General features: G+C 40.3%; 1 protein-coding gene across 1 annotated transcript in view; it reads left to right on the top strand.

Annotated features, from left to right (window-relative positions):
* OTOG (otogelin) overlaps window positions 1-6,924 on the top strand; it is a 102,864-nt gene extending 95,940 nt beyond the window's left edge. Inside the window, exons 55-56 of the mRNA XM_051622057.1 lie at window positions 4,327-4,406; window positions 5,145-6,924. Of these exons, the coding sequence (XP_051478017.1) occupies window positions 4,327-4,406; window positions 5,145-5,345 (281 nt within the window). The 3' untranslated portion in view covers window positions 5,346-6,924. The remainder of the gene's footprint in view (window positions 1-4,326; window positions 4,407-5,144) is intronic.
* The last annotated feature ends 19,733 nt before the right edge of the window (window positions 6,925-26,657 follow it).

A 26,657-nucleotide genomic window follows, 5' to 3' on the forward strand; every position in this document is an offset into this window, starting at 1 on the left:
ACTTCTGAGATACTTTTAGAAGTGAATCCATAGTTTTGATTTCACACCTGTCTATATGCAACATGATACCTCTATAAGTAGTTCAGACAAATCTGACATAAGAGCTCTTAGTCAATTCTATTTGTGTGAGATGTTTTGTGAGAAGGGTTATCAGGTTTTTATTTTCTTTTGAAGTTCTTTACCATTAGAAACCATTGAGATTTTTGCTTTCAGTTTTAAGTGCTATTTGAAAATTAAGTGCCTGGAGTTCCATCTAAATGTGGAGAGTTGTTATAAACATTGCTCAGAGGAAATTACACAATTTCTTTATTGTAGCACCAAAGGACAACATTAATTTAGGGTACCAGATTGTCTTAGTTGTAACAACATAGATCACATTCTTCCTACTTTTGACCTTAGCAATGCAAGTAATATGTGGACATGGTCCTGAGCTGCCTGAGCATGGAGGTAGGACCAGATGGCCTCCAGAGGTCCCTTCCAGGCTCAGCCATTCTGTGATCCTGTAATAACCAGCTGTTTGAAGGTTGAATTCTTTTCTCAAATACACCAAAATCTAATAACTCCAAAATGTTTTATACTGATAGGGAATCCTCTGTAACATGTACTCTTTTTCAATATGTAATATTCTTACCAGGTTCTTCAGTGTCAATGCTCCTCCCATTCCCTGTTAGCCCAGTCACTCCTACAGCCTATGCTAGCTGTAACACAGGTACATTTTCCTGGAAATAAGTAGGACCAACCCAAACAGCATCATTGTTGATTTCCAACAATGTACTCCCTGATAGGAGCATCAGGCCTCATGCTACCCAATTATGCCAAAAGCTGCAGTGTAGTGTAACTGCTTATGGTTCAGAGTGGCTCACATTTTGGTTTGGTTTTGATTTTCATTTTGCACTGTGTGGGCGGTGCATTGTTGTTAGCCAACAATGTACGTTGGTAGTAAGCACTTGCATAGTCTTTAGCTTGCTGCATGTGTAAAATTGCTGTGTTAAAAAATGTAAGCTAATTCCATTAAGTTTTCAGTGCTGTAGAACATAGAGAGTAATGGCTTTGCTTGTTAAAGCTTATTATATTAAAAGCATTTTTGCAGATGATGCCTCATATAGTTTTGCTTCCAGTGGCATAGACAGTATGCTGAAAATAGCGAGTCTCTGTTTATCCAGGAAAATTTGAGATTATCTCTTTTCTTTTTAACAGAGCGTGTTAATTATTTTAATTGTAACATGGTATGAATGCAGTTGTCTTGGCATTTATTTTGTGGAAGCAACTCTATATTTCTGTAAGAGAAATGATGTTGACTGTAATGCTGTACATCACCGAGTGATACATCCATCATTCAATTACACTCGTGACTCTAGGAGTATTATGCTGAAATCTGTATTACTCTTTCCTATTGACATAACTTTAAATGACAGAGGTGTTATGAGTCCACACAAAAACCAAGCAAGAGTTTTTGATCATACAGACTGTGAAAAAGAATCTCATTATAACATGACACGTATATGATGCTCACGTGTTCTGTAAGGTTGTTAATGGAAAAGTATATTATGTTGTAAAGCTCATTAAAAGCCACTGAACATTAAAGTACATGCATGAAAACACATTATATATTTATTTCTTTGAGATATGATGTACTTTTACTATAGCCTGGATGAAGTCATAGCCACAGCTGCACTGAATTCTCCATCCTACACACCATCTATAATGTAAAAGAAGAGAGGACATGAATAGGATTATGAGAAACATATAATAATGGTGAGTTTTTTATTTTCAAAGACAATTTTTTTCTTAATTTCTCAATTTACTTTTTCCCTAAGCAAATGTAAAAAGAAAGTTATTGTGAGTGGTCTACATGGATTCACAAAGGGGAAATCATGCTTAAGCAATCTGATAGCCTTCCATGTTGTTACAGCATAAATGAGGGGAGGGCAATGGATGTTATCTACCTTGACTTCAGCAAGGCTTTTGACACTGTCTCCCATAACATCCTCTTTAGGAAACTTAGGAAGTGTGGGTTAGGTGAGTGGACAGTGAGGTGGATAGATAGATGGTTGAGTGACAGAGATCATAGGGTCATGACCAATGGAGCAGGGGTGAGTTGCTGGCCTGTGGCCAGCAGTGTCTCCCAGGGGTCAGTGCTGGGTCCAGTCTTGTTCAGCCTGGACAAGGGGACAGAGTGCATCCTTTGCAAGTTCTCTTATGGTACAGAACTGGGAGGAGTGGCTGACACTCCAGAGGGCTGTGCTGCCATCCAGCCTGACCTGTATAGGCTGGAGAGTTGGACAGAGAGTAACATAATGAGGTTCAACAAGGGCAAATATAAGGTCTTGCACCTGTGGAGGAGCAATTCCATGCATCAGTATATGTTAGGGGTTGACCTGCTGGAAAGCAACCCTGAGGAGAAGGATCTTGGAGTCCTGGTAGACAATAACTTAACCATGAGCCAGCAATGTGCCGTTGTGGCTGAGAAGGCCAGTGGTATCCTGGGATGCATTAGGAAGAGTGTGGCCAGTAGGTCGAGGAAGGTCACCCTCCTCCTCTGTTCTGCCCTGGTGAGGCCACATCTGGAATACTGTGTCCAGTTCTGGGATCCCCAGTTCCAGAGAGACAGGGAACTACTGGAGAGAGTCCAGTGGAGGGAGAGCAACAAAGGTGACTGGGGGATTGGAGTATCTCTCATATGAAGAAAGCCTGAGAGAGCTGGGACTCTTTAGCCTGGCAAGAGGAAGACTGGGAGGAGACCTTTTCAATGTTTATAAATATCCAAAGGGTGGATGTAAGTAGGATGGAAATAGACTCTTCAGTAGTGTTTGGTGACAGGAAAAGGGGCAATAGGCACAAGCTGGAACACAGGAAGTACCATCTGAACATAAGGAAAAACTTCTTTGCTGTGAGGGTGACAAAGGACTGGAACAGGCTGCCCATGGAGGTTGTGGAGTCCCCATCTCTGAAGATATTCAAGACCCCCCCTGGATGCAGCCCTGAGTAATGTGCTCTAGGTCCTGCTTTGGCAGGTTAGTTGGACTTGATCATCTCTAGAGGTCCCTTCCAACTCTGGCAATTCTGTGATTCAATGATAGTTGAGTAGTAGATTAGGTATTTGTGATTGTAGATTTTTATTTGCTTCCAAGAAGATTGATTTTTGTCCTTCCCTATTCTGGAAACCTCTGCTTATATAATAAAGAAAAAAGCAACAAAACCACAACCAAAAAACCCACAAAAAACCCACCACCACAATAACAAATAAAACACCACAAAAATGTTTCTCTTTAAGAAGCTGATTTGACAGTGATTAGAGCAGAGAACTGGGCATTACACATCAAGTAAACTACTTCCTCACAGTTCAGTCTTGGGTATTGGTCAAACTGAGTCTTTCATTGCCTTTGCTTTTCTGGACCTAACAATTTTCATCTTTTGTCAACATCTTTGGATTTCTTGGTTGAAAGAAAATGCAGCTCCCTAAGTGAAGAGTCATGTGGGACTGCATCATGGTGTGTAAAATTGGTTGTGAAACTGTGGAAGCTGTTTAATGCAATGGACTGTTCATTTGTCTTACAGATCTGCAATGTGATGTGGTTTCTTCAGCGTAGAGAGGATCACTATAAGAAGATACTGTGCTTTCTGATCTCCTAACAACTGGACTTTATACTGAACTGCTTTCCTTTTCTTCAGATGTTCAGGATTCCCTTCTTAAATTTAACTCTAATTTATTGATTTATGTTTTTTTTTTCATCCATATACTTTGTACATACTCCTTTGACAAAAGTTGTGGAAATAATGCTTATGGAAATTTAAATAAAAAAATTAATTTGTTTACTGGTGTTCTTTTCTTATTTAATAAAAACAAAGAAATGTAAAGCCCCCCTGAACCCTTATTCTTCATCAAATTCTGTTGTTAAGTGTTAATTTTAAACTTCATTTTTACTACTGGAATTCAATTGCTGCTATTAAAGTTTGTTACAGTTATTTCCTAGAAAATGCATTTTACACATTATTAAAAAGCCTTCTCTTAGGAGGTGTTGATAAATTTTACCAAGTTTTTTGAGAGACAGTGGACTTACTCTTAAAAGGCTTCTGAGTTGAAGAATGAAACTTTAATAATTTCTTTTGAGATGGAAGGAAACAGATATTTTAATGCATGAAACAGAATGATTTTTGAAGTGATACAATGTATATGTAATGTCACTTTGCCAGTGTTTTGTATGTGTGGTGACTATTATTTTCCTCTTTTGTGTCTTAATTCCATAAAACATCCATGAATGCTTTTTTTCTCTGAAATATTTAGAACCTTGAACTAATATTTTTAAATCCATGCCCATTTTGCAGGTAAGGAAGATGGAAAATTCTGCAAAAAGGTGACTGTTAGGATGACTATCCGCAAGAATGACTGCAGGAGTAACACACCAGTAAGTAAATAACTATGACAGTTTCTTTTATTAGAAGGAGAAAAAATACAAAAAATGAAAGAAGGAAGAAAGGGAACACAAATTCTGTAAGGCTGTTGTCTGCATCTCTTTCACAGAGAGAGGTTTCTGCATTTCACTTGTTTTGATGTTTCCCTAAATTCTTTGTGATTGTCTTCTTATAAGAAAAAGGTGGGTGCCACTTTTAGGTACATGTTGATTTAGTGCAAATCTGAGGTCTCAGTTGACTCAGTTATGCAGTTCTTATATGCAGATATACTCTAGTACAACCAAATCTTCCCAGTGATATACTACAGTTAAAATGGCTGCAGATGTGTTTAATTTTCCATCTGTCAAGGGTAAATATTTAAATAACAACTTCATGAAGAAAGGTCCTGAAGGTTTTTTGGTGCTGTGTTCACCCCAAGGTTGTTATGAATACTTAAAAATTCAAAACTTAAATGGTTTCCTTGTGTCTGTTAAGAGACAAAATCTGCTGTTACTGAAGTTGACAGGAAAGTCATCATTAATCTCAGTAAGATAAAACTGTGGGCAGTGTACTTCGGAGTTTATCACTCAGACATGGTGGGATTTCATAAGGGGGTAGAGGAAATAGCTCCAGATTTTTAATTGCATTATCATTGGGTTTGAGTACCTAATGTCTTTGAACTTTCTTGAGAACTCCTACCTCTATTTTCTATCTGCTTCAATTTGCTGATTATTCCTCATGTTTGTTACCAGGTGAACATTGTTTCATGTGATGGAAAGTGCCCATCTGCAAGCATTTACAACTACAACATCAACACATATGCAAGGTTCTGCAAGTGCTGCAGGGAGCTCGGACTACAGAGACGAACTGTGCAATTGTTTTGCACTAGTAATTCAACCTGGGTCAGCTACTCAATCCAAGAACCTACAGATTGTTCTTGCCAATGGTCTTAAAAACGAGCAAACATGAAAGAAAACTGCAAGCCCAGCTGTTCCCAATGTATGATAATTTAAGTAGTTTATCTATTAAAAATGCAATACCCAATCCATTTAATTTTACCAATTTAATGCTAAAATACAAAAGAACTAAAATTTTTTTTGTGTCTTCAAAATTTCTTAAGAATGGCTTTACATAATTTGTATTGTGATTTATTTTCATGTTCATTTCACAGGGATTGTTTGAAGAGTTGATATGTGCCAATTTAAAAAATTAAGTGATTTGTGAGACACCTGAAAGAAAGAACACCTATTTTGTTCAGGAAGGCTGGCCCACTCTTTGTCAGGCACCCATTCCTATTTTAAATCATTGGCTGATGCACCTGGCAAAAGTTCACTATTTTCAATGCATTGCAATTGTGCATGTGGTGCACAATTCAGGGTTTGGAGAATATGAGAAGAATTTTCAGTTTAATTCATATTCCTATTACGAAATAGAGCATGTAGGAGAAATTCAATTAAAAGATTTCTAAGATTCCTCTTTCTTTTTATTTTTTTTTTTCCCAGGGTAACATTGTCAATACTAATAGCTCTGTGTAACATTCCTTGGTAATAATTTCAGTTTTTCTAGTGTATTTTGTATTGTAGTGAAAAGTATTATGGCAAACATGTAATGTATGGAACCCATAGTCTGTTCTCAGGCTATCTAGGTGAGTCAGTAGTAGTTGCTTTATCTTTCTGCTAAACAATATGACATAAACTGAAAATACACAGATTTAACAAATGAAAACAATTTTATCCTTTATATAGGTATATCTTAAATGAAAACTTTCAGCTTATGAATTGCACCATATTTAACTTGTTTCTTTAGGAGAATGAACTTTGTTTAACACTGAATTTAAAAATGTGAAAATTCATTAGGAAAAAGAAAGCCAGGATTATGTGTCTATATAAAAGAAAAAGTTTAAAATCTTTGTCACCAGTGTAGTAGAATGGAACTTCTTATGGCAAGTGTTTGATATTAAAAATGTACAATTGTAAGGTTTGAAATTTCAAAAGCAATTTTGCTTATGAACTTGAACAATTAACATTGTATTGTAATGAACTAATATTTTTCTTCTCTAAGTTAATCTTGCTGTTCTATTCTTTTCCAACAAATGCCACCAAGATTCAACAAAACTTCAGTAGCTTTAATTTTGTAGATTAAAATGGTAGATAGCATGTAGTGATACATTTGAGATCCTAGAATAGAAATAGGTATCAGTGTAACTTCTTAAAAAGCTGCTTGTCTGCAGTTAATCCAAAGAAAAACATGTTGTTAAAATCAGTCTTGTGAACATTTTTAATATTAATTTTGTATACTGTACATTTCATTCTTACAACATGTAATAAACAACAGGAAGTATTCTTTTGTTACAATTAATTTTGCTATCATTGTTAAAGCAGCTTACTCTTGTGATTCAACACACAGTTTACTGTTTTCTTTTTCAGCAGTGCAGATTGTTAATTTTTGGGTTTGCTGCTGTCATTAGTACTAATGATCTAATACTACATCAAGGAAGACATGCATATGAATTGTTGAAAATATACACCTTTTTCTGATGCCATTACTGTTTGCTTTCATCTTCAGAAATGCAAAATTCAGTTATTTTATTAAAAACAAAACTTGGAAAACCTTTGCTCATCAAAGTATAACAACACAATTCTTACCTAAGTGATAGGCTCCTTGTTCTGGAAAAATGGGAGGGGGGAGGGCGCAGTGTCTAAGGGTAAATTATTGCACATTTCTTTCCACAGCTTTTTCCTAACCTGTCCCTCAGAATTGACTGCAATGACTAGACTGTGCTTTGAGGAAGTGTAGGCATTTTATTATAATACAGGTGTGTAGTGATGATTACCCTTCAGTACTTAGTGCCAGATAAGTTGTTAGGATCTAATTGTAATATGTGCAATCCCTACCTGTTTATTAAGATACATTCCTTGTTTGAAGACATTTTCTAAATAGTGAGAAAAGACACAGTTTGGGAAGAGTACATCCGTTGGAAAACCATGAACTGAGAAGCTGGAAAGAAAAAAAAAAGTGGCCTAAAATTAAAGCTTTAGCACTTGCAAAGGTGAAGTTCAGCCTCCCTTAGCACCAGCTGGGAGATGCCATCCTAGGGGAGGAATTAATAAAAAGACCTGTTCCTTTTGCTCTCAAGCATGGTGGTATTTGCTGTGAAGTCCCAGCCACCAACATGAGGAACAGAATTTGAGCAGGAATTAGGCCCCCACCGTGCTTCCCTGGGCTGCAGTCTGCTCCCTCCTCTTGCTGCTTGAGCTAATGGCAAAGCTCTCATTGCTTCCAGCAGCACGAGGTGGCCACTCCAAAAACTTTCGGCTGTTGGTTGAAGAGTAAGTTCATGCTGGCAGTAAGACTACAAGGCAGACTGTAGTGTATCTAGTAACCGTAATCAAAGACTACTAAAGGAGTAAAATAATGGCTGTTAAGTCCCCAGTTCTGATTTTGTAGACATTAGTCTTATGCTGAGATACACAAGTGGAAAGATTCAAACTGCCTGTGGCTTGACAGGGTAAGATACTTTTTATGAAGGCTTCCATGTTAAATTCGGATGCTTAGCATGTCTGTCTGGTTACTTTGAAGTAGCCTGGGCCCTTACCATGTATTTACCTTACACTGTGTTTGCACAAAGCAGGAAAAAGATTTTGGAAAAAGATTTTGCCTTATTTGTACTTCCACGTTTTTAGAAACCAAAGGGACCTCAACAAGCAATGGATTGCATGGGACCCTCCCATGCAGTAGGCACTTGGACTGTAACAGTATCTGGATCTTAAAACAACTTTATTAAGAAGTTGTCTTTTGCTTGTCTTAGGTGTAATACGAAGGCTTCACAGCGGTGAAGCTATGCTCTTTAAAATACATGTGTTTTACTGACACAATTTTATTTGTCTTTTTTACCCTTAAAGGCGTATGTGCATTTGGGGCTCATGAAATACTGGCACCTTCATTTATGTAAGTTCTCACAGCAGCAATAGTTAAATCTTGCATTCAGCACATAAAACAGGTTGCTGAAGGGAAACTCAGTTTCTAAAAGCAGCGATGCCACAACATGCTGGGATGTTACGGTTGTTCCTGTTGCAGGGCCACACTGTGTGTGGTTCATAGACAAAGCTGTGACGATCTTTCACGGAGTTCAACCAAGATTTCCTGTGATATTTTGTAGACCAACAGTGTTTCCTAGGGATCTAAAAGGAAAAAGTAAAACTGAAAGAAAACCTGCTTTAGAAGCCTAAGGGACCCCAAGATAAACAAGCTGTATATCCAGCAGATATTGGGTAGTCTATTGCAGACTCTCCCTCAGCTGGGTGACTGCTGGGGTAGCAATGGGCATGAAGGCTGGAGCAGAGAGACTGCTCCCTCACAAATGTGGGGATAGGGCAGGATAAAACACCTGTGCTGCTGCTGTGTGCCTGCTGCCTCTCAGAGAGGAAGCCTGCAGGGTTTTGCTAGAGGCCTCCCCCCTTCATCCAAAAAGCCAATTTTTGACAGCTGAAGCCTGTTTCTGTGGGCAAGTAAAGGTGGAGATGGTGTGGGTGCTGGGCTGGGTGTCTGGGAGATAAAAGCAGCGTGGAGTGGGCAGTGTGTATAGTGAGTGCTGTTTTCCTGAACTAGCCCCCAGTTTTAGGAGAGAGGAATGGCCTGTTGATATGGGGTGTGAGGGACAGGAGGTGTCTGGTCTTTGAGGCTGTGGCATTGGTCTTTGGTCTTTCCCTCGTGTCTACCTCAGTGTGGCTGTGAGAATGATTAAAAAAGGTAATATTTTATTCTGTAAAGGCTTCCAGGTGGTGAGAACAGTGGAAAAAAAAAATAATAAAAATGCTGGCACTGTTGGAAATCTTTGTGCTTATGCAGCCATACTGAGCTGTCTCTTAAGGCTCCCCCGAGAGAGGTCTCTTGGCAGGAGAGCAGACCTGCCTCACCTCTGTAAATCTCAAACTGTGGTGATTGCTAAGGGAAAACACAGCTACAAATCTCCTCTAGTTTTCTTGCCTTATGCTGGCTTCAAGGCTATCTGCAGAAATTGACTCTGAGAGGCTGATTAGTTTAGATTGAACTCAACAAGTATGCTCAGGTGCTCACTCCAAACAAACAAATGCTGTTGGCGCTCCCCTGGCAGACATCTTGTGACTGGTGCTCTGCAGGGCTGTGTGTGTTCTAAAGAGATTTATGCTGAATAACAGAACCCAAATCTAAGTTTTGAAAAATTCTCTTCAGAAATCAGGTGAGATACTGAGTAGTTGAAGGGAGAGCAGAGGGGTGAGGGGGGGAGGGTGCACAGAATAGTTCTATGATAAAAGTGGGCAGGGATAGTATTCTCTGCTTCTGGATCTCTAACTTCATAGTAAATACCTTTCTTATTGTTTAACATGGATGAAAATGCTGTGGGAGTGAAACTCTGACCTTCTTGAAATGGAGGCCTGTTGCATTTCTTCATAAGTTTTAAAACTTTACCCCTGAGAGCCATTGTCATGGGCTGGTATCAGGGCTAATGACTGCAGGTGCTTCTGTGACTTCCCACCCAGTGTGGAGAGGTTTGGGAATGAGACCGAGGGTCACAAGTGGCCTCACAGAGGAACGGCCACTGCGGGACCTTATCTGAGAGGGTAGATCGGAATACCCCCTCACCACGCTCACTAATTGTGACTGAGACCAATGTTTACGAATCAATCGGTTTATTAAGGGTAAACACAAACTGAGGGGCCAAGGTTCAGGAGAGGTCGTCTGGGTATATCAGAAGGGTAATTCAAAGGTACTACGGTCTTATTAAATGCACACTCCGAGGGAGAGGTGTAGAATCAATGGAGTGAAAAGGTAGGAGTTGAGCCCTGCAGGAAAGTTTCTGTGTGTGTGTGGTTCCCGGGATGTGGCTGGCAGGCTTGGCAGGAGATCCGTGTGGGGGGCGGCTTCCCGGGAACTGGGGCGACCCCTCCCAGCAGCAGCAGGTGCGGCAAGCACGGCTTTAGTCCTGAGGCAGGGTGGCAAGCGCAGGCTGGGCAAGCTCCTGCTCCGGTCCGGTTGGCTTAAGCTCAGGCAGGCCTCGTCGAGCGGGCTTGAACCCCAGGGAGCAGGCAGGGTCTCCGCGGAGCGGGCACAGGTGCCCCCCTCTGGGGCAGCGGCTGCCGGGCAGTGGCCTTGGCGTTGCAGGCGGTTTCGGATACTGCAGCAAGGGTCTGGCAGACGAAGAGCCCCCCAGCCCTGCAAAGCTTGCTTTCTTTTATAGATAGGAATCACTGTTCGAGAAAGCACCACTGTTCAAATTAGCCAGTTAGCACTGGCCAGGTACATACTTTGTCAGAGGCTTTAACCTGTTGTCCATTTTTCTACCAGTTATCATAACCCCGGTGCTCGCTTCTTGTTACAGACGCATCTGGTAGGGCAAGGGGCCTGTTCCAGTCTGTCCTTGGCTAAATCAGCAAAAAGATGCCACTCTTGCTTTGCTGGCTTGAAAGGCATTTTGTTTAGTCTGATGTGGGGGGAGAGAAGATGGACCCTTCCCCACAGCCATGTTCTCCTCAAGTGTGCGTATGTGGCGTTTCTCCACAAAAGTGATTCCTAATGTAGGTACAGAAACATCATAGGCTTTTATCTGGTTAAAAGTAGGATTTAAATTACTGCCAGTGCTGAGTTGTTTTTCATCTTTGAATACAAAATTTAGTGATTTGATGATGGAAATATTGCTTGTTATGATGCTGATTGCTTATTGTCACCTCCTTTAAAAAGCACTTTACTTGCACTACCTTGAGCAGGCTTATCCAGTCATGGTTCATGGAAATATATAAATGATTTGGCAGCTGGAGCCTTAAGTATGATGGATATTGGTCATTAAGAAAGGCCTTTAAAAAGAAATATAATTATATCAATTATGATGTCTAAACTCTCACTGTCTAGGTTATTAGTACATGATCTGGTCTCAGGATAACAGGCTCTTGAGTAATGCTTCCTCTAATTAGTGTAGTGCTTTGTGGTGGTTTGGTAAATTAATCTGAAATATTGGCATTTGTTGGTCTGCAGTTTAATGTGATTTATTACTCACAAGCTAAATAGCTTGCATCTCCTCAGACAGCCTCTCGAGTCTGCAGTCCATGAAGTCAGACCAAAGTAATTCCAAAAATTTCATCCTCACTCTTATCTCTGCCCACACCATCATGTTTCTCCTCAGTGCAAGTGGCTAACCATGAATAATTAAAAAATGAGGTAACAGCTGCTATGCAGATGGTGATTTTTTTGAAAAATCCCCTCTCAGTGTGATGAAGACATCTAACCTCTTTAGAAATTGTACCTGACAGACTGCCATCCCCTCAGGTCTGCTTTCTGTGCGGACCTTAGAGCAAGGCTTTGATCCTGTCAGCTTACTTTAGCTGTTTAAAACACAGATATCAGAATCAACCTGGGTGTTGAGGCTCCATCTATCACCAAAGAACAAGAGGTGCATCCAGAGGGCGACATCCCATCCTAAAATAAGCATCTAAGATTCATGGGATGCCATCTTTCCTTTTCACTGTAGAGAGAACCTGGATGGCAAGACGTGGCTTAGGTGCCTAATTTTTAGGCTATTAAAATTAGTTGGAATGACATTGATCCTTAAGGGCTAAAGATACTTGACAGACACAAAATCCAACTACTCTGATAGTGTATATGGCATATCTTATCTGTTCTGCTCAAATGAAGTGATTAATAGTAATGTTTGATTTGCATGAAGCTGAATGTAATGTAATTTTTCTTGTAGTTTTTCCTGTATGCCTTGAAGTACACTCCTTTCATGCAACAGCTATACCTAAACTACCCCTGTGTCCCCAGGGCTGAAGGAAGATGTCATTAGCCAGATCTTCAAGATGGAAAAAAGCAGCTGAATTTGGGAAGATGCGATTTATTTATTGCTATGACAAAGTGTTAATTCAGCTGGAAAAGATCTATAAGGTGAATGAATTTTGCAATACTTCTGTTTTATAGACCTTTTATTGTCTAGGGGTTGGCTTGAGTCTTGCGAGTGGATTGGTTATCTTGCTTTCTAAGCTTTTAGCATCCAAGATCTTTAAGGTAATACAATTCTTCAGAAAGTTATGAAACCCACCTATGAAATATGTTTGTGCTTTAGATGTTTAGAGTGTCTGGAGCTGAGTTTAAGGCAGCAGAGAGGTTTTTCAGTACACAGGCCTTTCCTGACTGATTTTTTATACAATTGCCCAGGAACAGCTTCTGACCTTGGTTAGTGTACTTGAAAGGAACATTAGATTGGTGTTTGTTTTTTTCTCAAGACTAATGTTATTTCATGTACTTAATTTGTGAGATTTATCCAGTATTTTCCTTGTTTAGTAGAAGATTGGAAAGAAAAAAATATATATAGCACAGTACTTGAATATATTTTTTATTATTACTAATGGTGCAGAAGTCTGGTCTTAAACATGACACAACAAAGACAGAATAGCTGGAGTAATGCCTAATGTTGAGAGTATGCCTGTTCTTGATCTCTGTTCTTAATCCCCCAACTGTCTTTTCTGGATCAAATTCCCTTTTGAGCTCCATGTTGATGTTTTATTTTACTAAATAAGGTGAAAAGCAGAGAAGAATTCTGTGATGAGGGCATCAAGGTGGCTGATCCCTTAGCTGGCTGTATGCAGAGTGGTGTCCTTTGATTGTAAACCAGGAGTGTCACTAATTATAGGCTTTTCCATTTCCTATCAGGAGAAGCAAACCACTCTATTTCCTTTTTTCTTTTCTTTAAAGAACCCCACTCTGCCCAACCAAAGCTATTTTGGCAAGTGGCAAAAGTTAGCTGCATGATGATTAATCACTAAAGGAAAGCATTAATGTTAAATATTGCAGAGTGATCGAAGGTTACCAGATAACCCAGTCAGTAGCATATGAAGTTCATAATTTTGTATTGGATTGGTAGCCTGTATAGCCCAGCATTCTCTTTCCAACCTCTTACTCCTAAGTTTTAGCTTAGTGGTTTTGGAATAAAAAAGGTGATTTAGAGATTTGCATGCAAAACTTGCATTTTTAGGAAATATATCCCAATGGGCTATCCAATGCTGTCATAGTAAAGTCTCCCATTTCTTATGAATAATCAAAACTTTTCAATGATATTTGCTTGCCGTTAATGTCACAGTCCAACTGGATGCTGTGAGGAAACACGTGGCTTCACAGCTGGGTGGTTTTAAGTTCACAAGAGAGGAACAGGCCCTGGCTATTGGTACTGTGTATTGTTATGCCCAGGTTCACCACAACCTTCTCTAAGGCCACATTGTGTGGCAGCTACAGCCTGCTGGAGGCAGGTTTTGCTGATGCAGTGTTTATCCTGTTTTCCTGTGGGATTTGTGATGAAGGATTCTGGTCCTGCAAATTATTTTCAGATCTGGATGTGTCCGTGCTTCCTCAGGGCTATGGTTTGGGACTTGTCTCTGGGCAGTATCGGAGTTGTAGTGGCTGTATTATAGCTTGGCTGTGAAGTTTTGGGCTGCCCACCAAAACAAAGACTTGTCCATCACAGTTAATGCAAGGATTCTGTGATGTTCTTTACAGTATCAGGAACTGGTGCTTCATTACCAGGTCTCCTGTATTTTTTAAATAAGAAGAAATATTTGGCAAGCCTGTATTTAATGAAAAGTTTTGCAAGTATTGTTCTTTCAAAACACAGTTTTATAATTTTACCATATTTTTTAGTAGTAGTTGCTTCTCTATCTTATCCATGTATTTGGGGCTAAAGAAGGAGTATGGGGCCTTCAGGTAGCTCCAGGTAATGGGATTCTTGTAATTACCTACAATATACATGCAATGAAAGCAAATAGAACCTAGTGCCCTATAAATACTGTACTTAAGCTGATCTCTGGAATGACATTTACAGCACTATTGCACATTTGTTTCTCGGCTCTGTGGCTGGAGGAGAAGGGGGAGAAGGAACTGGGGGGAAGGGAAGGTAGCATTTTTAGGCTTTAGATTTGGCCATATTGTAGCACTTCTAAATCTTCTGTCAACGCTGGCGTGACGTTGCATTAATGAAAAATGCCCAACCTTTTTAAACATCCATCTGTTATATAAATAAAAATAATGCAGCCCTATATTTTTATGGTATGCTAATCCTGCGTGGCCACAGTCTAATTATCAAATGATTTCATGCTACCCTGGTGGCAGGCAAAGTCCAGACCACTGAACACTTGCTATGGATCTCTTATTAAATCCCTCTTGCACAGTTTCATTCATAAATTTACCATGGCTTTTAAAACAAAATAGTTTGATGCTTATACAGCAATATCAAATCAGAGCAGTATGTTTCCAGAATGCAGCAAGATTTTCAGATGCTCCACTTCACACGTGACTGAATAATTGGTGGCAAACTCCATTGTTGCCTTCTTTTACCTTGAGTGGAAGCCATACCACTGATAGGTAGTGCATGCTAGTTGTGCTCAAAGACTAGATGTCTTGTGTATAACCTTTCCATACCTTTGTGGAGCTTGAATAGTCTACTCTCTACACCAAACTTCATTTTGAAAATGGGGTCCTAAGCTGGGTATCAACACTCCTGATACACACCCATTTCCCTGCTCTGTTCTGGCCGCATTGGGGCTAGCACAGAGGGGCTGGGGTGCTCTTGACTCTTGCCTCCTCTGATGTTCCTCCATCACTGCCCTGTTTCAGCCTCCAAGAGAGACATGGTGCCTTAGGGCTTTGGAATTGTGTTGTGTTACACTTGGAGAGCCAAAATCCAAAGAAAACTGTGGTTTTGTTGGTTATGTTGTTAATTTAACTTTGGAAAGACTTAGAAAGTTACTTGGTGGAACTGGCTAGTGGAAATGCTTGCTTATTTCTAGAAGGCAATTTTTTACCTTTGAATTCAGTGCAAAGGGTTTATTCCCAATTGACCATGCAATTAACTCCTTTAACAATGGAACTGTTAAAAACAGAATTAAAGTGTTTGTTGAGATTTACCAGAGTGAGAGTGCACTTTTTATGTTTGCCCAAAACTCCTTCAAATAAAAATGAGATAATACCACAGGACTGATTTGCGCCCATGTGTTACCAGCATCCCTGGCCTCCTTCTGAAGTTCAGTGGATTCATTTTCCTGTTCTCTTTCACAGCTAATTCTGATTTAAGTGTCTGTAGTAAGCTGGAAATTTAAATGAGTTGTGTGCTTACTCACTGAAGTATGTGACTTGTTCATTGCTTACCAAGTCTGGTTTTGTTACCAGGTCACTTAAAGTTCCAAGTATCTGAAGATGTTTGCAGCATACTCTTTAATATACAAGATACTGCTGTTTTCTATGTAAAAAAATCCTTATTCAGCGCATTTGAATAAATGTTTGTTGGATGTGGAATTTGGGCAAAATTTATTTTAAAAAAATTGAATGAGAGTTGCCTGGGGACTGCCAGGGTGCCAGCCTGTGTCAGCATTCAAGTCACTTGCCCGTTGTCTTACAAGCAGTGGGTCTACTTAAACCATATGTCATGTCCCTGATAATCAGAGCAGCCTGCCTTGTCACTGCCAGATTTCTCTGCTTCTGCCTGTCCCAAACCAGCTTCTTTCCCTCTTCTTCCTCTCAGGTTTGTTTTCTTCATCTTCCAGGCAGCAGATATGAGGTACAGAATGGTGGAGTGTAGCTGAGCTGGGATTGCCTGAACTGGTGTGTGAGGAAACAACTATATCTAAGCAAACTAGGTGAATTTTTGTAGGCTGAAGGGACCATCTTTGTGTTCAGTCTGATCTTGCCATTTGTCTGTTCCAAAGCCTGTAATTACTAGAAACTCCCAGCCAAATTACTCCATGGACATATATATGTTTTAATTAGAGGGAGAAGCAAATATCCATTTCAGCTGAGACCTTCAATAGCACACATAGCAAACAGAGAGGAATATGTCCATTACAGAAAACTTCTGTCCACATTATTTGCTTGTCAAAACTGTAGTCCTCCAAAATTAGGATTTTTACAAGGGAGAGTCCTGGGTAAATTATTGGGCAAATGCTGCCACTGGTTCTAACAAATAATAATAATGCATGGAGGGTTAATAGATGTGTAGCTAAAATATGTGACTTGCTCTCCAGCAGATAAAGTGGTGGTGGGCAGCAGGAGCAAGTGCCAGCACCTGTGGCAAAGTCAGCCTGGTACTGCCAATAAACAGTTCACTGAAAACAGTTCCACTTATTTGATGTTCTGGTTGTACTTGAAGTGTGTATATATATTGTGTATACTCTGTGGTAACGTGGTACGGGTGGCCAGCAAGCAGCATTCAGTAGTCACAGATGTTTTCTCTTTATACCTGTTGAATATCCATTAAAACACCTTTCATTTTATATATGTCTGTTTGTGCAAGTAGGTAAAATCAGATATTAGTGTGTAATGTGTGTAGCAATAGGGTTTTTTGTTCAAAGCACTCATTACTTACCAGATTTTCAGTTGACTGACCTTGTCACATCTCAGTTGAGTTTTGAGATGTTAAGAATATTTTCCAAATGGCCAAATCTCATATTTAAAATTCTAATGTATTTTACATAACATAAGAGGTTTTTAGTACCAGAAAAATTCCATTTTCCTCAGTCCAGTTTCAGGTTCCTAACCTGATTTTCTGGGCTTAATCCTCTTCCTGTTGAAATCAATAAGTACATTGTAATATAATGATTCACGTTCAAGGTTCAACCATAGAAAATTAAGGCTACATGCTGATTTTACTGCCATTGTTGAAAGAGGATATCTTAAAATGTGTAAAAGCACAATAAACTCTTTAACTCTTTCAGCCCAGTTCTTTTTTTCTCTTCAGAGAGTCTAAACACTTTACAATGGATCTTTGTTTTAGATCTAATGGTGGCAAGGAGATACAACCTGAGAGATACTATTTAGATAGGAATATCTTTTGTGATTTCAAATGCTTAGTAGTGGGTCAGTAACTGGATGATGTGGAGCTTAATACAACATGCCAGGAAAACCATAGTCTACACCTTTCCTGGTGCTTGATTGTGATTTTATATATACCACACAAAAAATAAGGATGCTTTAGAAAGCATTTGATGCTTTCTTTGATATCTGTAAGTGAAAAGACATCCCAGTTTGGATGGTTTTGTTCCTTGTTTGTGTGAAAACTGCAATGGGGAATATTTTATTGATTTAATATAAAACAATATTTTGAACACTGTGGAAGTGTGGGGTTTGATTTGAGAGCTGTGGAAAAGAAGCTCCAGTCAATCTTAAAGTGTACTGAATGTGCTGTGAAAGTTTGGGATGCCCCATTGTCATTGAACAGCCTGGCAGCATCTTTCATGCTCTACGCAGAAGTCCATAGTTAAGAGGGCCTCAAAATATGAATGTTTCAAAGTGGTCTTTTTAGGATATGCAACAGGCTCTTCTGGAAGTGACTTTGCTGCATCACGTGGATGCTATAAACTCAGGGAAATCAGAAGGGTGAACATTGCCCTTGGCTGCTCCAGCTGGAGTGTGAGGGACTCTGCAGAGGCTCTGCTCCCTGTGGGTGCACATGTGAAGAGCCTCTACCACTGCTTCCCACCAGAGCTGTCTGTGCAGGTCATAAACATCCTGGTACCTTGTGGTTCTTTCCTGGGAATAAAAGTCAATATGCAGCTTCTGCTTCCTAAATATGAAAATGCCTATTAATGAAATAAATGCATCTGAAGCTTTAACTTCAGGCTCTTTGGTGTCCCAGTTGAACAACTCTGTTTTCTTCTTACCTCCAAAGTCTCTAGGAAAGAAAAATAAATAAATCTCCTTCTCCTCCATCTTTGTCACCCACAAAACTTTCTGAGGAAGCCAAGCCCTTCCCATTAGATTTCCAGTTTAATTCAGGCATGGTGATTTCCCCACAGCCATTGAGCTGGTTCTCCCTTTCTGGCTTGGGTGGAGGCAATGCTGTATTCCCTGCTGAAATACAGAATATTCCCATCCTGTGGGAGCAGGAGACCATTCTGGCCCTCTCCATGCTTTTGGGACACTGTAAGGAAAAACAGATATCTGGAAAGGAAAGTCTGTGCCAGCTGTTTGGGGAACCCTTTCTTGTGCAGAAGGACAGGGAAAACTGAGTATGCCCACACGTGTTCCAGCTGACACAATTACATGCTCTTGTTTCCTGAGATGTGTGTTTTTTTAGCATGCAGGCTTGTGGAAAACTGTGGACTGATCAATGAATACTGATGGCAGTAGTAGAACCATGTCTTTATAGAAGAGTAGTATTCTGAAAACGTGTAGTGCAAAGTACACTTTGCTCACGTGTCCCTACTGATTCCAGCTCAGATGCATCTATTATAGTATAAGATATTATTTTTGTTTTTTCTGGTGATCTGACCCATCTGGAAAGGATTGCCAGGTTGCAAATACTCCTTCCCATCCCCTAGTGCTGATTTGCACCAAATTAGTAAGGATTAGACTTTTTTGGTGGACAAACAATTGCTGATCCCTGTTAGACCAATGAAAGTTCACTGAGGAGAAAAAGGCCTAAAAAGGTAAAAGCCAGAAGGGGATACAGCTTGGTGTCCTTGCAGATGTGTCCTTGCAGATGTGTCCTGCTCTGCTGGTGGAAGAAAGGAGTTGGCAATTTTGGCAAAGGTAGTGGGTGTTTGTGTGACAAGTCAGAAGGTTCTGGTGTTCCTTATTTTCCAGCAAATAGGAAACTCTTACAGAGAAATGCTAGCAGGGCTGGCAGCTCCCAGTGTCTTGGGCTTCTCTAAATGCTGTAGTGGAAAGCAGTGATGAGAAAAGCTGGAGATTTTTCTCTAGCTCATATGAATACGTGAAGAATACTAGTACAAATGTGTTAATTTCTTGGTCTCTTAAAAAAAAAAAAAAATCTGGTCTGTTTTCTCTTTGGTTGCCAGATTGGTTTTTGTGATCTCTTAAGACTGAGATTTATATGTAGCCTAGAGCCAGCCTCAGATGCTGAGAGGGAGGACTGTGTGATGAAATGAAAACAAGCTGAGAATCTAATTTCAGAGACACCACTGACATTTTATTTTCAAATTTGCCTTGACACTCAGAACTTGCTACTATAGCAAAAAGCAGTGGTTTGTGCTTCCTTCCAGGATTTCTTTCTTTGACAGATAGTGATTCTGCCTTGTTTGGTAACTGTGGAAGGAAGATTGTTTCAAGGAACTGGTGCTGGTACTTTGTTTTCTGGACCAGAGCAAATTGACTTATTTTTAGACTGGTCTCGATGTGGCTGTGGGCTGTCAGTACACTCCAGGAATTTGTGCTGCATAGTTCTTCCAGCAATATCTAACCCTTGACTCCTAAAAGTGTAATACAATACACATCCTAGATAAAAGCATCACAGTGATAATGCTACTTGGAATCAGAGCAAAAGTTTGAAACAAATGGCAACACTTCTTAGAAAGGTGCTACAGCTTGTACTTACAAAAGCTTTGATGAATTAATATGCAGTGATATATTTACTCTTATTAGATAAGGAGTTGAAATTATGAGATATATGTAAATAGATCAAAGTTCTTGGTCCCAAGTATTGTGAATGGAAAAGGGGCCTAAAAGTGAAATACAGTAATATTGGGATCTAGGAGGAGTTTGGCTCTAAACATAACAACCAATGTATGGCCACGTCACATTGTCATTGAACATGGAGGGACATGATACTTTTATCAAGGCAGCTTATGATTAAGAATGCTGAAAACAACTTTAGAGGGCTTTTTCCATTGGTAAGAACCTGAGTACCTCCTTTTTTTTTTTGTTAAAAAAAAAAAAAAGCTGCTATTAATTTTTGCCTAGACAGCTGGTATCTAATTTCTAGCTTTACTGAGAATATTACTGGTATTTTTTCTGCATGTAAAAAATTGCTTCGTAAATATATCCTATATTTTGTGCTCTCCTGGATCTACACAAGAGATCCTAGCTGTCTGTAAAAAATCTGAATTATTAATATGCACACAAATGTTGATACCTCAGTTAGGAACTTTCATTTTACAGCTTGAAGAAATGTTGAAAGAATTTTGGAGTAACTCAGGGGAAAATTCTAAAACAAATTTATGAGACTTGCCATCAAGGCAGCACTGCCACCTGGGGTCAGAGCCTCTGGGCTCAGCATGTCCTCTGCCATTTTGGCAGCTTCTGTGCCTGATGCAAATTGATTTCATACCTGGGAACCTGTTGTGGTTTGGACAGTTGTTCTATCACTCAACCCCACCCAGGAGGGAGAATTGGGAAAAGGAAAGGAGACCAGTGGGTTGAAGTGAAAGCAGGTTTAATAGAGTAATAGTAATGAACTAATACTAACCCCAATGCTAACATAAGGTACAACATTATACTCAGCTCCAGAGAGCAGTGGCAAGCTGTGTCCTAGCAGTGCAGGCTGAACGCCAGCACTGTGAGCACGGCAGCTCCAGCGGGAATGCCGTGGTCACAGCAAGCGGAGGAGCAGGCCTCAGGCATGGGACAACCTGTGAGACACCCTCTCTGAAGGCAGCCATGTTAGAGGAAAAAACATCCTTGCAACTTCCCAATATATAGTGATAGTAACATTTATGGTAGGGAATACTGTGGTTTGCCAGCTTGGGTCAGCTGCCCTGGGCTTCGCCCCTACCAACCCCTGCACGGTTCAAACTTCCCTCAACCTTGGTAACTACAGAAACTTGCACAGCAGAGCATCTTGTCTCTTTTGTTTTCACAGGGTTGGACTCTGCAGTCTCTCAAAACAACAGTTCCTCTAAACAGAAAAGATATCTTAGAATTCTGTCCCAGCAAAACCAGAACAGAACCAGAGTGAAAGGTGACCTGCACCTTAGCTAGCCTGAGGCAATGTGCTGAAGCCCCAGGGTAGCTGGTTAGCTGCTAGTGATGAGTGCACTGCCATCAGGCCTATGACACATGCTGAATGGCATGTCTACTGGAGCACCTTGGCAGCTGGAAAGCTGTGCTTAACAAAGCAGTAATGCCTAAAAATGATTTTGAGGAAACAGTTATTGGTCACAGTGTATTTTAGTATTTTTTTTATTTGCATGTTATCTTTTACAGTCCAGGTTTTTGATTGATGTGTTTTCAAACCTCTTAATTGGCATCCAGTTACAAATTAAGAGTTGGTGAATGCATTAAATTTCCACTTGAGTCCTGTTTGAAGTTAGACACATTTTTAGTTGCACAAATGTTTACATCATTGACATTATAACAGAAAACTCTCTACAAGGTGTCCCATTAAGCTCCCTTATTAATTTTTTTTTCATTCTTATTTTAGCTTCATTACTTGCAGACAGATGTTCCATAAAACAAGTGTGTTTGTGTGTTAAATATGTCAACCTTTTGTCTATTGTGACGCTTTAAATAGAGAGAAGAACTTTGAGGGGAGTGAGCCAAGATCTCTGCTGCTTGAAATGGATAGGGCTTCTCTGAGGCAATTTGCTGTAGTGTCAAAGTGCAGGTATTGGCTTCAGAGCCAGGAGTCAAGAGGTAGTACACCCATCTCAGCCAAAGGAAACAGAAACATTTTTATGTGAAGCACATTCAGAAAGCCTATTGAAAAAGTTTGCATGAATGGAAAATATAAAAGCAGAAAAATAGAAGACTAAAAGAAGGAATTTTAAATAGCTAGAATGCTGTTAAGTCTTGGAGGTCCATATAGTTATGTCTTTATTATTACATGGATTTGTGAAAAGTTGGTAATCTCATTGGACCTGTACCAACAACTTTGTCTTTGCCTGTCCCTTGACTGCCTCCTCACCTGAAGCTGAACAGCAGTCAGCTGATGACAGTGCCCACTGCCTGCATTTAGATTTATTTCTAGTTGTGTTGCTGAAGTGATACTTACAAATTCAGAGATGGAAATGTTTCTTGGTGTTGTCTTTGGCTTTAATGATGCTCATTCTGCTCTTGTAGTTCCTCTTGTAAATGCCAAGATTAAGTATGCTGAAAGCCAAGACTGATGCTTGGCATAATTACTATAGAGATAGCTCCATAAGGGTGGTGGAAGACCTTTCAGAGGTTACTGTCCAAAAAGGGGAATGTGGCAAAGAGGGGCTAAAGTCCCAAGTCTTCTGTACCCACAGCCCCAAAAGGTGTATGTTGTCCCCCGAGTAGCAGGTCTAATTAATGACAGAAAACTATTAACAAAAGTAGTCAAGGAAATCAGTCTGTGAGCATGGACTGATAAACCATCCCAAAATAATTACAAGAAAGAAGTAACTAGTGATATAAAAACTTTCCCCATTAGTGACTTTATAAGCACTTCTGGTAAATAAGAGGTTAATAACTCTGTGTATAGTAAGAAAAGACTCCTGCCCTAAGATACACACACTTCACTGTACCCAGATAATCCCTGGAGCAAGGAGGTTTAAGGTAATTTGTGGTGCAGCTGTCCTTTTCTGGAACATGAGCAAATTCTCCTGCACATGGTCAGCTGCAAGAACAAATGTCTAAAGCAAATGAAAAAACAAGATGTTCAACCGCAGCCTTCTGCACTGGCAAGAGGGGCACGTGAGCTGGGTTGTTCCTCCTGCCTGAATCAAACTCCACGGCACAAAAGGGTTTAGTGTGTGGCTTGTGGCCAAGTGGAAGCAACGTGTCAGTGGTGAGGGAGGAATGCTGGTGATGGAAAGCCAACTGATTGACATACGGTGGCTATAAAGTCATAGTAAATCTATTGTTTCGCCAGAAGGAAACAGGATTAGAAAATGTATAATCATTACAATCCCTGCACTGTACAGCATCAAGTGACTATTGCTCTCCCATTGCTGGTGTCGCTCACACTTGGCTTAATACCACCAAAGTCTGTACTTGGGTGAAACCCTCATATGCTCCATGTTCTTCAAGCCATAGTCATTGGGATGTTTTACCCAAGAAATACCTCTATGGTGCTGCAGAATTTAGCTCAGTAGTTTTAAGGAGATACTTTCTCTGTTGTGTTGCTGCAGAGGCCCATCACAATGCAAGTGACAAGTTTAAAAATCGCTGTCTGGAAAGTGATTCTCAATAAAGTTATTAACAAAAATCTAACTAATCAATAGAAGAAAAAATCCAGTTATCTGAGACAGATATATTTTATCCACAAAGAAATAAAATTAAAAGTAGAAAAGAATGTCAATAATAGCTAGATACTCACTTCTGGTCTAACTGAGCTGAAGGATGAAGCTGCATTTTTCAGAAGACTGAGTGGCCTGAAGAGGGTTGAGGGGGAAATGGTACATGCAACCACACCTTCAGTTCCTTACCGACTGATGAACCATTGGGTTATCCAAGTCTGCTGTGCTTTTTAAACACCCTAGAGTTTTAGATTTCTGCAGTTCCACTTGTCTTGCGGGACAGACTTGGAGTGTTTGTGCAGGATGCCCAGATGTCATACAGAGGTGTCTACATTAGCACAGTTCACATTTCTGCATCCCAAGCAGGCACAATGGAGATAAACCATTAAGGAATTTTCTGTTATAAGCAGGAGAAGCTGGTATCTCTAAAATAGGTTTTTCCATAAGATGAATGAGATGTTTGGTGGAATATTAGAATAGTTACATGATGGTTTGAATTGTAGTTGCTTTTCAGACTAGTGCATTCGCTCTGTGCTGTTCTGCATTTAACCTGCACAGGGTGATCCCACCATGACTTCTTGCTGCTGGATCTACTGAAGTTGTTTAGGTGATGGGTCTGTGTTGTAACACAGTGACTTTTGTAATTAAACTCTGGCCTGATTGCTTTCTGAATGCTGGATATATGAATAAGAGGATAGGATATGCCCCTGCATGCACTGTTGCTGAGACGGGAGACTGTACCTGTCTTACACATGCCAGAGAGCAGCAAATGGAAAGTCCATAGGGGTCAATGTCTGGGTTTTATGCTCAAGGACAGCAAATGCTCCTTGTTTATAGGGAGATCCACGCCATATGAGAGGATATGAAGGGGTTCATCTCTTAGTGTTTGTACTAACAGGGAAGGGAACTTTCTATTTCCTCTCTGTTTTAAAGTACATTCAGAGCTGAGATAACTGTGAAAATTGCATTGGCTGCCTAAGGGGTGCCCTTACACCAGTTGGCATGGGGTTGGGAAGGTGCCACTGGAGTACAGTTTGCAAGTGCTCAGGGATGACCTACCAGTGAGACAATGTGATTCAATCCCATTTGCTGAAAAGATGAAGAAGTTTGATGAGCCTCTTATATCTTCTTCCTCCCTTTTTTCTTCTTTTTTTTTTTTTGTTTGTTTTGTTTGTTGTTTTTTTTTAAACATACATATTTTAAAACAGACGATCAAACGCATAAGCCTCTGGCATGTGTTAATGGTTACCCCGAGTTGAACATAGGACAGGTTCCTGTTAAATGTGGCCAGTACTGCTCTTTTGCATGAGCAAGTTAGGGCTGTCACAGATCTTGTGAAGAATGAAAATACTGGGGTTTTGTATAGGATTGTAAGAGTTTTAAAAAATTACTCATTCAGTTTAGAGTGAAAAACCCCAAAATTTCTGTAAATTAAAACTTTGAGTAAGTTACTAAAACCATTTTCTTTTAGCAAAAAAAAAAAAACAACAACCAACCCAAAGTGTTTATATTTGAGTTCACTTTCATAATCTCTGGGTCAGTAACACTGGAAGTTCACAAATACTTTCAAAGTAAAATTAGATATTCCTCCTTCTTAGAAAGTTGAAAAAAAATTGCTGTGAATAGAGCTTTAGCACCTTGCTCCTATTCTGTGTTGAGTAAGATATTTTTTTCCCAAAAAACCTTGATTTTAAAATATCCATGAGTTCAAATGGGAGATACTCAAGATGAAGTTTTTTTAATAAATTTTAGCAATAGCTGTTTTTTTGCCTGGAGTGAGAAGCTGAAATCCTGAGCAGTGCATGATGAGTTCCTCAGGAAGTGGTGTATGTATTTTTTTATTGTGTGGGAATACATGACTAAGAAATAAAGCTGCAATTTCTCAATAACTTGATTTACTGTAGAACTTGCTTTTGTATTAGATGAATGTGCTTCATTTATCTTAGCTTTGTTTTGAAGTTTATTTTTCAGTGTTTGGTTGGTTTTGTGGGGGTTTTTTCAGTCTTGCGTTCATAGCTTGAGATAAGCATTTTCTGTTTATATTTACTTAGAGGGCTGAATTTAACTGAGATACAGAGCAACTCCTGTGTTTAAACCGGGTTATACTGGGTTTATACCAGCATAAATTTTGTCCTGAGCTTTTGGAGAAGTCCCTTAGCTCCTCTCCTCCTCTTTGACCCCACTTAAAAATGGAGTGAGAGATTCCTGCTCCATGGAGAAATTCAGGTTGTTGAGGTCCTTGGCTGGAAAGTGGAAAGAAAGAATCAGGCTTTAAATTCGTTGTCCTGATAAGCACGAAAGCCCTTAAATGAATTAAATGGCAAAAAAATTAAGCAGGGGGGGAACTGGAAATAACCGTCATTCATCCCTGGGATTTTATAAGCAGCTGAGCCCTGCTGAGGTGATGCCGGGAAGGGTTAACTCAGCAGCAGCTGGCCACCAGCGCTTGGTCCTTATCTCACCCTTATCCTCTGCTATTAACTGGCCACAATTACGGTCCGTATCGGTTACTGCCATCTGTTTTTTCACGAGGCGTTGGTCGGACCGCGGCCAGCAAAGGGGATTAGGGGGAGAAAGGCAGAAATGACAAAACCCCTCTGCGGCGCTGGGGCGCTGCCGTGGGGTCCCGCCCGCCGTGGGGTCCCGTCCGCCGTGGGGTCCCGCCCGCCGTGGGGTCCCGCCGCTGGCCCCGACAGCTGCGGGGAATTAAGCGTGAAGATAAACTGTGAAGGCTTGTTTCAAAGCTGCTGTAAAGGAAATGCATTTCTGCCTGCAGTTGCAGGGCAGGGAAAAAGAGAGTGCCAAGCGAAGGTGGTCAGCGGTGGGGTGTGTTCTGGGTGATCTTCAGCTGCCAGTGTGGGTTGGTGGTGGTGGGGTTGAGCTTCGTCAGCTACAAGCAAACAGCAACAAAAAGGTGGATATTGGGTATGTTGAATAGGAGGGAAAACAAGCCTGAAAGTGTTGGCTGAAATGCCCTTCCAGCGCCGATTTTTGCACTAGCAGTTGCCATCTGCGCTCTCGCTAGAAGCAGAGGCGTGCAAATCGGGGACGGCTTCAGTCGCTGGCGTGTGTGGCCAGGGAAGGAAGGCAGCGTGGTGCACTCCTGGTGATCGATACTTGAAAGAGCAATGAGGCTTTTGACAAATATTAATTGACTGCGATGTTATTTTTCTAAACTTCCCCAAATGTCAGACCATCTTCCAGTAATGTGAGAAAGGAAAAGTTTTCAGCGTGATACCAGGGATTCAAGAATCATTATGGCTCAACAGCTGTACTTTGAGTCCAAGTTTTACTAAGACCAGATTAATTAAATTA

This window comes from Apus apus, chromosome 5 (assembly GCF_020740795.1).
Source record: "Apus apus isolate bApuApu2 chromosome 5, bApuApu2.pri.cur, whole genome shotgun sequence".
Classification (NCBI taxonomy): domain Eukaryota; kingdom Metazoa; phylum Chordata; class Aves; order Apodiformes; family Apodidae; genus Apus; species Apus apus.